The sequence below is a fragment of the Myxocyprinus asiaticus genome, chromosome 37, assembly GCF_019703515.2.
Source record: "Myxocyprinus asiaticus isolate MX2 ecotype Aquarium Trade chromosome 37, UBuf_Myxa_2, whole genome shotgun sequence".
NCBI lineage: Eukaryota > Metazoa > Chordata > Actinopteri > Cypriniformes > Catostomidae > Myxocyprinus > Myxocyprinus asiaticus.
This window is the reverse complement of record NC_059380.1, coordinates 13,580,469-13,592,922: the sequence shown is the minus strand read 5'-3', so window position 1 is coordinate 13,592,922 and position 12,454 is coordinate 13,580,469. Positions and strand designations below refer to the sequence as shown.

General features: G+C 39.1%; 1 protein-coding gene across 2 annotated transcripts in view; it reads left to right on the top strand.

Annotated features, from left to right (window-relative positions):
* Positions 1-10,414, top strand: part of LOC127428075 (chemokine-like protein TAFA-1) — a 240,047-nt gene extending 229,633 nt beyond the window's left edge. For both annotated transcript variants that reach the window (XR_007895020.1, XM_051676139.1), the window contains one exon: positions 8,877-10,414. Coding sequence is in view for 1 of the 2 variants with exons in the window: in XM_051676139.1 (XP_051532099.1) it covers positions 8,877-8,894 (18 nt within the window). In the remaining variant the exon portion in view is untranslated. The remainder of the gene's footprint in view (positions 1-8,876) is intronic.
* The last annotated feature ends 2,040 nt before the right edge of the window (positions 10,415-12,454 follow it).

The following is a 12,454-nucleotide window of genomic DNA, read 5'->3' as shown; positions in this document are numbered from 1 at the left end:
ATCAATGTACCATGCTGCTAGTAAAATGCAATCTCTTCTTTCACTTAATAAATACTGAAGTTGTGTATTATTGTCCAGCTTTCTGATGTCAGGGCAAATTGTTTCAAATTTGGGATATATTTCTTTCCGAATTTCCGTATAGTTAAGGCAAATGGTGAGGAAGTGTTGCTCTGTCTCCTTGGCTAATGTATGGGCATTTAAGAGAGCAGTAAAAAAAAGGGGCAGTGTCTGAAATGGCAGGAACGAGCACAGCAAGTTCAAAGTTGGCTAATGTATGGGCATATTCTGCTCTCTCTGGGCAGCCAGTTTTGTCGATATCTGCCCGTCTCTATAGCCAGAGTGTGATTGCTCAGTCTGTACCGTGTCTTTGTTTTTCTTAATTTGCAGTCTTTCACTGTGCTCAGATATTCTCAGTTTAGGGCCAAATAACATTCAAGTTTACTTTGTTTTTGTGTTGTTTCAGTCCAATAAGTCAGATAATTTTCTTTTTATGCATTAATAATTTGGTTAGGGTGAATTTTGTGGATGAGGGTGTCAGTCTCCTGAGGCAGACTATTGTTAGTCGTGTTAGTCTGTTTTTGCAGCCTCAGGACCATCTGAATGAGGGGGCTTTTTTCAGTATTCATTTCATGGTTTTTAAGGGCTTTAAAATGATGAGTTGCGGCAACTCCTTTTTACATGTTTCCAAAATGTGATGGCTCTTTTCTCAATGCGAATCAATATTGGTCTAATTCCACCCTGCATGCATTGTTTGGTGTGTTCCACTGGACTCTGAGTATGACGAGACAGGAGAGAAATGAGGATCTAAATGCAGCCTTTTTTTAATAAAACAAAAGTAAACCAGGTAACTCAGAACATAATGAAACAAAACACAGGGAACAAAGCACAGCATAATGCAGATGAAGACTGACAAAAAAACCAGGGGAAAACAAAGGCTTTAATACACATGGGAAAACAAGGGAACGAGGAACACCTGGGGAAACAATCAGGGGAAAACCAGTCATGAAAAGGAACTACAAAACACTACAAAACTAACAGGAAACAGGAACAGGGAACTAAACCAGAATTTAAACATAAGTCAAAACAAACAACAGGGAATATGTGACAGAGCCCCCCTTTTAAGGAGCGAATTCCAGAAGCTCCAAAAAACAAAACAAAAACAAATTGTCCATGGGGTGTGGGAGAAAAAACAGGTAGTTCTGGGGGGGCACAAGGGGCAAGGGGAGCAGAGGAACAAGGAAAAGTCAGGGAGGCTTGAAACCAAGGTGGAGCCTGAGGAATGGAGAGCCAGGGCGATGCTGCAGGCTCGAAGGACCAAGTAGACCAGAGCAGATCAGGCGGGCGACCAGGAGACCAGGAAGACCAGAGCAGATCAGGCGGATGGCTAGGAGACCAAGGAGACCAGAGCAGATCAGGCAGGCAGCCAGAAAACCAGGGAGACCAGAGCAGATCAGGCGGACGGCCAGGAGGCCAAGGAGAAGACCGTGTAAGGAGGCCTACAGGGTCAGGAGACCTGAGAGGTGGCTGCAGGGCCGTGACAGGGTCAGGATCGGAGCCGCTGTAGGAGGAGTCCCTGGGGGAGCGGGCGGAGCCGCAGGAAGAATAGTCTCTGGCTGAGCGGGTAGAGCCCCAGGAGGAATAGTCTCTGGGGGAGCAGGCGGAGCCACAGGAGGAATAGTCTCTGGGGGAGTGGGAGGAGCCACAGGAGGAATAGTCTCTGGGGGAGCGGGTGGAGCCGCAGGAGGAATAGTCTCTGGGGGAGAGGGCGGAGCCGCTGGGGAAATAGTCTCTGGGGGAGCCGCAGGAGGAATAGTCTCTGGGGGCGGAGCCACTGGGTAAATAGTCTTTGGGGTGGAGCCGCTGGGGAAATAGTCTCTGGGGGCGGAGCCATGGAAGACTCTGGGGGCGGAGCCGTGGATGACTGAGCTGTGTGAGGCTCGAGGGGCCAAGCCGTGGAAGGCTCGAGACAAAGAGTCCTGGATGAATGGGAAATGACCTCCATGGTCACGAAAATGGGCAGAGACTCGGAAATGACCTCCGTGGTCGTAAACATGGGATGAGACACAGGAACGACCTCCGTAGTCGTGGGCATGGACAGAGATTTGGAACCAACCTTCGTGGTCGTGTACATGGAAAGAGACTTGGGAACGACCTCTGTAGTTGTGGGCATGGGCAGAGACTCGGGAATGACCTCTGTAGTTGTGGGCATGGGCAGAGACTCGGGAATAACCTCCATGGTCATGAACATGGACATAGACTCGGAAACGACCTCCGTGGTCATGAACATGGGATGAGACTCGGGAACGACCTCCATGGTCGTGAACATGGGAAGAGACTCGGGAATGACCTCTGTGGTCGTGGGCATGGGAGGAGACTCGGAAACGACCTCCATGGTCGTGTACATGGGCTGAGACTTGGGAACGGAAACTTTTCTTCTCTTCCTCCTCCTCTGGATGGCCAAAGTTGGCAACGCTGGCTCTGGGACGGGCGAGGCTGGCAACGCTGGCTCTGGGACAGACGAAGCTGGCAACGCTGGCTCTGGGACGGATGAGGCTAGCAACTCGTTGGCCAGAGGAAAACAAGGGCTTAAATAGACAAGGGAAAACAAGGGAACAAGAACACCTGGAGAAACAATCAGGAGAAAACCAATCATGAAAAGAAACTACAAAGGACTACAAAACTAACAGGAAACAGGAACAGAGAACTAAATCAGAATTTCAACATAAAAGTCAAAACAAACAACAGGGAATATGTGACACTGAGGATACTGTTACAAAACTTTGCATGCAGGGTTTCAATCGGGTTTTTGTCCCATTTGTCAAATTCACGATTCAGAAGAGGACCCCACACTTCGCTGCCATATAATGCAATAGGTTCTCTAACTGACTGGAATATTTTGCCAGATTCTAAGTGGTATTTCAAATTGTATAGAATTTTTGATGGCATAGAAGGCCCTTCTTACTTTCTCTTTCAGTTCATTCACGGCCAAGCTGAGGTTTCCAGTTTCACTTATTTTCAACCCGTGAATATGTGTCGTTTGTGGCATGTTCAATTTTGGTCATACCAAGGGTGAAATTGGGTCTCTATCCCTGACATCTGGGTCTTTTATGGAATGTTAGTATTTTAATTTTGTTAGGGTTAATAGTCAGGGCCCAGGTCTGACAGAACTTGTGCAAGATATCTAGGTTTGCTGTAGACCTTCTTCTGGAGACAGCAGGAGCAGTTCATCTGTGAACAACAGGAACTTTATGTCGGAGTCATACAGTGTGAGGCCAGGTGCTGCTGATTTTTCTAGTAGTTTTGCCAGTTCATTAATGTATATATTGAAGAGGGTTGGTGATAGAGGGCAGCCCTGTTTCACACCCCGCCCTTTAGTGAAGAAATCTGTTTGTTTATTTCCCATTTTGATTGCACATTGATTTTTTGAATACATTGTTTTTATTATATTGTATGTTTTTCCCCCAATACCCATTTCTATAAGTTTAGACAGTAGACCTTCATGCCAAATTTAATCAAAGGCCTTCTGGAAATTTACAAAGCAAATAAATATTTTGGTTTTGTTTTGGTTTGTGTATTTGTCAATCAGGGAATGTAGGGTGAAGATTGGGCATTATGAGTCCTTTATTCCAGTTGTTGGTAACACTTTATAATAACTACACGGTATAAATTATTTGTAAAGCATTAGTTTATAGTTAATTGATCATTTATTAATTATTGTTCCTACATTATTAATACATTAATAAAATACATATAAATAGTATGTTATTTGTTTCTATTCACTTTAGAAAATGATTTTTTTGTTGTTTAGTAAGTTCATATATAGGCAGTTTGATAATGTTTTTTATCCTTAGTAAACAACCTGTTAATCATACCTAACTGATGTATTTTAGTTGATGCAAACCAGTGGTAAAGAAGTGTTTATGAGAACATTAAGAAAGCACAAATTCATAGTTAATAAATATATTAAATATGTAATGAATTGGATACACATTTCTGCTTAATTAATGTGTTTATTAATGTTTAGGAAAACTTACTATTAAATCAATTAATGCTTAATAAAGGTTGTAATAAAGCACCTACTAATGGCTAGCTAAGCATTTTACGTGGCCTAATCTAAAGTGAGAACTATATATGCCTAATAAAACATGATTCAGCAGTAAGTATGGCCGGGGCCAGTGTGAGAGTTTCTCAATTTTAGGCCAGTACTGCATAGTCACAAAATCTTCCGTTGATCTTGAAAATGCGTTGTACATGTGTCCTAATCTGATTATTAAACCACAGCAGCCTGCAGTTTAATTTAAGTAATATCCAGTTCTCTTGTGTTGCATGCTTCAAAGTGATGTGTGAAGGCAATGACCCACTAAAAACATCACATTATGACTACTGTAATCTGTGTATTAAATTACAGAAAGCGAAATGCTCATTTAATGCGAAGCATGCAGCACATTCCATACTATTTATTTAATAAAATTGCAGCCTCTTACGGTGTAACAACCAAACAACCACGTAGCGAAATTGCTTATCCAGAAGTGTGAAACTTCTGTCAAACAGACACAGAAACTGACAGTGATCCATCAAAATAAAAGTTAGGTTTAAATGGACATGTGAAATTGAAGAAATAATGACAAACAAATATATTACTACTGCATAGTAAAAATGTAATATTCATTTTAATAATAATATAATAAAAATAATAATAATAATAATTATTATTATTATTATTATTACTATTGTATCAGGAATAATCATATTTAAACAAATTTCACAAGCAAGTGCTGTTGTACTGAATGTTCTGTAAGTTTTTAATTTGTACAGTTATTCTCTGTTGTGCTCACATTATTTGACAAAAACTTGGATTCAGCTGTGAAGATGATATTGAAGCACTTTATTTGATCAAATAATTTCATTTGATGAACTCTTTATGAATTCATGTGATTGGTCATATTTTTTACTAAATAATAATTAAATAATAATGAATCTTTTAATGAGTGATACGCTGATGATTTGCTATATGTACTGTACATTCGTTATGAGTGCATACACATCAGCTATCTTTGCATTAATGGCATTGATGATGTATTGTGGAACATCTCTGCAAGGCAGCAGTGTAGAGATGATGACTTTGGCACTGGGGTAGATTCCTCTTGCTGATTTTGTCACGTTGATTAGAGCTTTGGCAACATCCACTCTTCTGGTGCTGAGGTCGTTTGTCCCAGTTTGCAGAATAATGTGTGATGGTGTTCCCAAAGCATCCTCTCTCAGCGGCTTCAAAGCAGAGTGAGAGGTGGGACAGCAGAGTTTCCTTGCAGTTCTCCTGGGGAGCAGTCGTCTCCGGTCCAGGTGGTTGCCGTTAGAATCAGAGAGGATGATGATGTTGTGTTGTCTCTTCTGTTCTCTGCTGGATGATGTTGTGGTCTGTGGATATCTCTGTCTGGTGCTGATGTCTTTTCTCTTGGAGTTCTGAGAAGCTTGAGAGACCTGAGGAACCTGCGGGGTTGCAAGGGATGGGATGGTGTGTGTTTGTGTGTTGACACATTGCTGGTGTTGCGTTGTTTTTCTGATGTGTTCAGGAGTAGAGGTGTTGAGTGTTTGTATACTGGTACACTGTTGCTGTTGTTCTGTGGTTGTGATGTGTTCAGGGTTTGTGTATAGCTGTTGTCTCATCTCCTCCAGTTGTTTCTCCAGCATATTGCTGTGTTGATCTCTCTTGACCAGCTCCTCTCTCACCCTCCTCAGCTCCTCTCACAGCTCCTGGTTGTTCTCCTCCAGCTCCAGCAAAGCAGAGCTGTTGAAGTTGTTGTAAGCTGAGGTAGCTGGTCTGGTTTTGGAGCAGGCAGAGGTTGTTGGTATTTTCTTCTTTAAACAGGAAGTAGTCCTGCTCCAGCTCAACGATGTTTTCTCTCAAGGCCTTGATCTTTGGAGATGCAGGAGAGACAGGGTTTCTGTGTGCTACAGGGGTGCTCGAGCTGAGGGCACCGTTTGTGACTATTGTGGAGCAGGACTCTACACTGCTCTTCACATCAGAATCTTTCTTTAACTTCAGAACTTCCATTTTAAAGTTCATGAAATTCTTCTGGAATTTATCAAGGCTGGGTTCTGACCCCTGGACCATGACTGACCATTGTGATACAAGTTTACAGTCAGCTTCATCTCTTTTTTACCTTCCAGAGTGATTTGTCTACTTTTAATGATGCCACCTTTTCTGCTGCAGTTCATGGCGTTTATGAGAGTGCTGTTCCAGGCTGATGGCTGATCAATGAAGAATAGCAGGTCACACCAGACTCTATTGGGTTCTGGTCCACTGTAGTCAGACAGAAGCATCTCTGGGCTCTCTCTCAGGATCATCTCTTTCATCTCCTTTTTATCTTTGTTTGATTTAACAAAGTGTATTATCTCTAAGCTGTGATCAACAGTTTTAACTGCCATGGAATGTTAGCTTGGCTAGCAGTTAGCTTGATGTTTAGGTTATATGTAATTTTGTTTATGTGATCATTACGTTTCCTAGAGGTCTTACCTTAAAAATCTTCTGCCTCTTTTGATCTTAGTTTAGTTTCCAAACATTTAAGTAGTGTTTGAGTCATAAACACATACATTCTCTGGTAAAAATTGAAGTTACAGCAGGAGCTGAGTTTTTTTGTTGCCAACTGCCATTGGAACTCTCTCTCTTTTTAATTTGTAATTCAAGAGTGTAATACAAGATTACAGTCTTGTTCATGTCACCAGTTCTGTTGTATTTAGCCAGATAGTCCAATCAATTTCTTCTTATAATCACAGATACAGCATATGATGTTTAATCTCTCTCTCTCTCTCTCTCTCTCTCTCTCTCTCTCTCTCTCTCTCTCTCTCTCTCTCTCTCTCTCTGTCTCTCGCACTCTCAAAGTCTCTCTGTCAGTCTGTAGCTCACACCTGGCTGCCTTCCTCCACAACTAGTTAGGAAATGTTAGCATATACTTTATACGTGTCTGAGGGCAAAGCCACGGGCTTGAGTTTTAATTAGATTCATTGCACTCTTGACATTACAACTTTTCAATAAAAAGCACCACTCCAAACATCTGTTTTCACCTGGCTCTAATCTGAATGGACGGATGGATGGATGGACGGCAACTGAAATGAGCTTTGGGGAATTATGAAGTTCATAATTTACAGGTTCAAGTCAAATGAAACATGAACCAATATTATAGTTGTAATATTTTGTTTGTAATATGATTTATTCAGTCTTAAGTTTTAAATTTACAATTTGTAAAGTTTTAAATAATACAATTTACCATTTAAAGTAAAAAAAAAAAAAAACATTAAAAAACATTTTAAATAACTACAATGATACAGTAACAGATATATCAATTTATTTATTGTTTTTTTTTTCATTAGTTACTACTTTCTATTGATCCATTATTATAAAAAAAAAAAAAGTAACCTTTACATTGCATTATCACATAATCACGTTGACAGGGTAATCAGCCAGTAATTGCAATGTTGAGGCACTGCCTCTTTTCATATGACTTTTCTCTTTAATTTCGCCATTTCTGGCCTAACATTCACGACACGCTTTAACATTTCAATGAAAACACAGTGAACTCAATGGAGGCAAAAAAAAAAAAAAAACAATGCCTCCCTCTCACACTTTATACTCTGATGTCTCTATTTGCACACTGTTTGAACTCATATTTCATAATTCACATTTTGTACTGTCAGATAGATAGATAGATAGATAGATAGATAGATAGATAGATAGATAGATAGATAGATAGATTGATTTACTTGACATGATGACACAGTTGTAAAATACTACTATAATATCTGTGGAGTGCCTGAAAATTATATAAAAAAATTTGTATGAGGACCATTCCATATGTATACTGTATAGGTTTGCTCAGTGACAAGCTTTCTGGGAAGCACATCAAAAGACGATTTTCACTGACATGAGATTGGCTAATCATTAGTGACAGTGGCTGTTATCATGAGTTTCCTCCAGTCTGAGCAGGGAGAGGATGGATCGTTAATAATGGTCGGAGTGAAGCACAATGTAGCATTGAGAGCAAGACATGCTCACCAGACAGACTAAAAAGGGGTCCCTGAACTCACAGAGAGAAAGAAAATATGGGATAGAGAAACAGAGAGGAAGAAAAAATCTTATTTCTTTCTTGGCAATGCTACTGACGTCTTTTCACAGCACAGTATGAACAGGGAAGATACAGAGATGTGACTGGCTAGTTTGCAGACGTGCAAGCATCCACGGCCACTGAACTGAGAATACATACACATTTAGAAACACAATTCATTATATAGTTCTATATATATATATATATATTCCCTTCCAACTCCACGAGTTCTCGTGCTTTGGATTTTTTTGTGAATGTTGCATACTGTATGATCCAACCCCTAAGAACTGCCTTAAATGCCTCCCAAGCCACGCCCACAAAGGATACAGAGGACCAGTTGGTCTCCATATAAACATTAATTTTGGCCTTTAACATTTGTTGAAATTCAGGATTTTGCAAAGGGATACATTAAAGCGGCAACTATATGATTTCTTTTTCTCCGTATGTGGCAATACCTCTAAACTCACCAGGGCGTGATCTGAGACTAAGATGTTTCCAACTGAGCAGTCAACAACAGATGAAATGAGGGACTTATATATATATATATATATATATATATATATATATATATATATATATATATATATATATATATATATATATATATATATATATGCAATCAACTGATTTAAGCTTCACAGTTCAAAGGTGTTCTCTTTGTTTAATTTAAAGTTTCAAAATTCAGTAATTTCTTTTGGGTGTCTTTCTTAAAGCATTTTCACCTTTTCTCTAAGCGTGTATGTGTATTTTTTCTCCCCATCTTTTTTCTGTTTGCAGATTCATCCACGGACCTAACAAAGAGCTCCTTCACATGCAGTGAATGTGGATTCTTTGTCAGAATGGACTAAACCGTTGCATCAAAGGGGTGTTTTAGTGGATTACCTGTGAATGAACATAAAAGAGGACATTCTTGGAGATAAAGACATGATTTGCTCATTTGGTGCCAAGGAATGTAATAAATAGAAATAAATCAGGCTAATCTGTGTTTTTGATCAATAAACCCATCATCGTGGACCCCTGCTGCTGTTCAAATCTCTTCATTTTCTGCTTTTCTCTTGACCGCCTTCCTCTGATTCTGAACAGCTTAGTGGAGCCGTTTACAGGATTTAAAATTATATTTGAAGACTTTACCATACCCTAGGTAAATTGGACAATCCTGACATAAGCTGTGAACAACTGTATGGAGGATCATAGAGGATAAGCACTGGTCTTAGAAAATGAGGTGGAAATCAATAAGAGATTTGCCGCTCACTATTTTTTTCATCCCGCTATCATTCTGTCGTTTCGCCATCCACGCTGGCTTTGGTAATAAGACAGGTAGCTTGTGAAGACCTGTTATTTCCTCCTACTTCTGATTTAACACTCACCATTGGAGACACTGTCTGTTTGGAATTGCCCCATGGTCAACGGTCACCTCACTGTCTACACCTACTTCGGCCAGATATCTTTTTATTGGTTGGCATGCTCAATGTATTTTGTGGGAGCTTTGTATTGAAAGTAACTGTATATATTTCTGTATATATACATACAGTATAGACACATATTAATAGACCTCATATGAAGACCTAACATGCCCATAAACATGTTCAGTGGGTTTGAATTGAGATAAATGAATCTTTTCATGGTTTTGAATCTTTAAGAAGTACAAATGACCCCAGTTTTCTGTGGAAATACATGTTCTCTTGGTGTAATGAACATTCTAGAGTTTTAGCTTGAAATAAGATTCTAATATTGTAACATTGGATCCTTGATTTAAAAACATAGACTTCTTTATGATGGAGATTGGCCCTACAGAAAGCCACATTCACTTATTGGAACACAGATTGCCATTGATAGGCAGTTCTATCTCAGATTCAGTCCATACTCCAGTTTGTTCCATGCTGTACTGAGAATAGGTAGACTTCATCATGCTTGAGTAGGTTTCATAAATACAACACAATAGAAGACATTTGGCTAGTTAAAGGTAAACCATAACAATCAAGCATTGGTTCTGTGTCATTGAACAGATACCTGATCTCAGTTTAGAAAATGAAGCCCTTACAATAATTCTCCTCAATATTTTAGTTTGGTTGGGTCACATCTAGATAATACTTGGCACAATTACAAATATCTAATGTGCCTCCACATGAATTTTGAGGGTAAATGACCATGCAAATGTATTATTCACTGTCATTCTCATTAAAAATGTTTTTGCTTAGTTGTGTAATGTGTTTTCCAAGGTGAAGAAGATCAGGGAAATTGATGGGCTTCATTTGTCTTTTCTGGCATCAGTACAGACATGCAACTACAGTAGCCCTGGTATATAAACATGCAGCATTATCAGAAGCAAATCAATATTAAAAAGCTTTGATATACACAGTGTCTTCCTTTATTTGTCTCTCAGCATTGTGGTTATCTGTTGATTTGCATGTTATGTTATTTAATTACGCTCTGATGCTGTTACCTCTGTACTTGGGCAACAGTGATGTTTTTCAGTGCCGTTTTAAACATAGATTGCTAAAAGTGTCAAAGACAAACGATTTATATTTAGTTTCCCACTCTAATAGTCTTTTAGTGGAAGTACAGGAAGAGAATTGCAGAACATTTTGAGCTTTCACATGAACATAACATAATCCCCTGGCCATTTGTTACATTTATACTGTTAAATGATCACACAGGCAAAATCATGTATTATTTTAATTAAACTATTGAACAATTCTGGTACAGTAACTGTTACTGCACAACCACTTGTGCAAGTAGAGTTGTCATGCAATATAATCTTTTATCAACTGCGATGTACGGTACATCAGAAGACATGCTTACAAAGCTGTTCTGTAATCTAATGTGTGAATTTCTACACAAGATGTACACAAAAAGAAAATCCTGCATGCTATATTCGGTCAAAGGTTTAGTCTCATGACTGGGCCTACTATATGTTACTTTGTGTTACCTGCAGTAACACACAAAAAAATAAATAAATAAAATAAAATCCAAATTTTAATTTTAACACATTTTTATTTCATAACACAATTCCATTTAACTGAATTGAGTAATCTTTAACAATGCAAAATAATCAACTAAATATTTTAATTGTATTAATTTAATTTTGCTGCAAAAAATTACACAATTTATTTTGATGGAATTTTTTTATGGAATTACTGTAAAATGCATAAATCTAAAAAATAGAAATATTTTTGGAGTGACTGTCTAGTGAATACTGTACAAAAATAGATACAATTCCCTGTGGCAAACTGCATTTATCAGCATTGCCCATTCAGTTAACTTATTTAGTAATGATACTCAGCAAGTACCATATTATGAAGAATTTAATATAATACATTTATTGCAAATTTTCTCTTCTTCAATGATGTGTTTCCTCATTTTGTTGTTGTTTTCTATGTAAAATTATAAATTGCAGCTCTGCGCCTCAATGTGCGTTCAACATGTCTTAGGAATCAGGATTCCAGCAGTAGATCTTTAACAAGATGCTGTGGCTTAAACATAACGGTGAGATTATTCTGGAAAAAAAGAGTATGTAAATGTGTATTCAGGGTTTTAATGTGGATGTTCTATAAAAGGTGCTCTGAGATAGATGCTTCAAGAAGAGCTCTCAATTCTCTTTCATGCATCTGTTTCCTGAGTAGGAATGATGGTGTCTTGCTGTGGACAGAGCCCTGCTTAATTTTATAGGGAGAAATGCCTTTGCATAGATAACTGAATGCATTTACCACCCCCAAAATCTTTGTTATTGTGCTGAGGAAACTTCATTTGAGTTCTTAGATGCATACATAACTTCTGCTCAGGCTTCTGCTCTTGGGTTACTTCATATTTATTTAAAACCACCCACTCTGGGGGGCCTGGGAAGCTCAGCGAGTATTGACGTTGACTACCACCCCTGGAGTCACGAGTTCGAATCCAGGGTGTGCTGAATGACTCCAGCCAGGTCTCCTAAGCAACCAAATTGGCCTGGATGCTAGGCAGGATAGAGTCACATGGGGTAACCTCCTCGTGTTCACGATTAGTGGTTCTCGCTCTCAATGGGGCGCGTGGTAAATTGTGCGTGGATCGCGGAGAGTAGCATGAGCCTCCGCATGAGGAGTCTCCGTGGTGTCATGCACGACGAGCCATGTGATAAGGTGTACGGATTGACGGTCTCAGAAGCGGAGGTAACTGAGACTTGTCCTCTGCCACCCAGATTGAGGTGAGTAACAACGCCACCACGAGGACCTAATAAGTAATGGGAATTGGGCATTCCAAATTGGGAGAAAAGGGGATCAAAAATTTTAAATATATATATATATATATATATATATATATATATATATATATATATATATATATAACACCCACTCTAAGATTACTTGAGAATGGAAAAG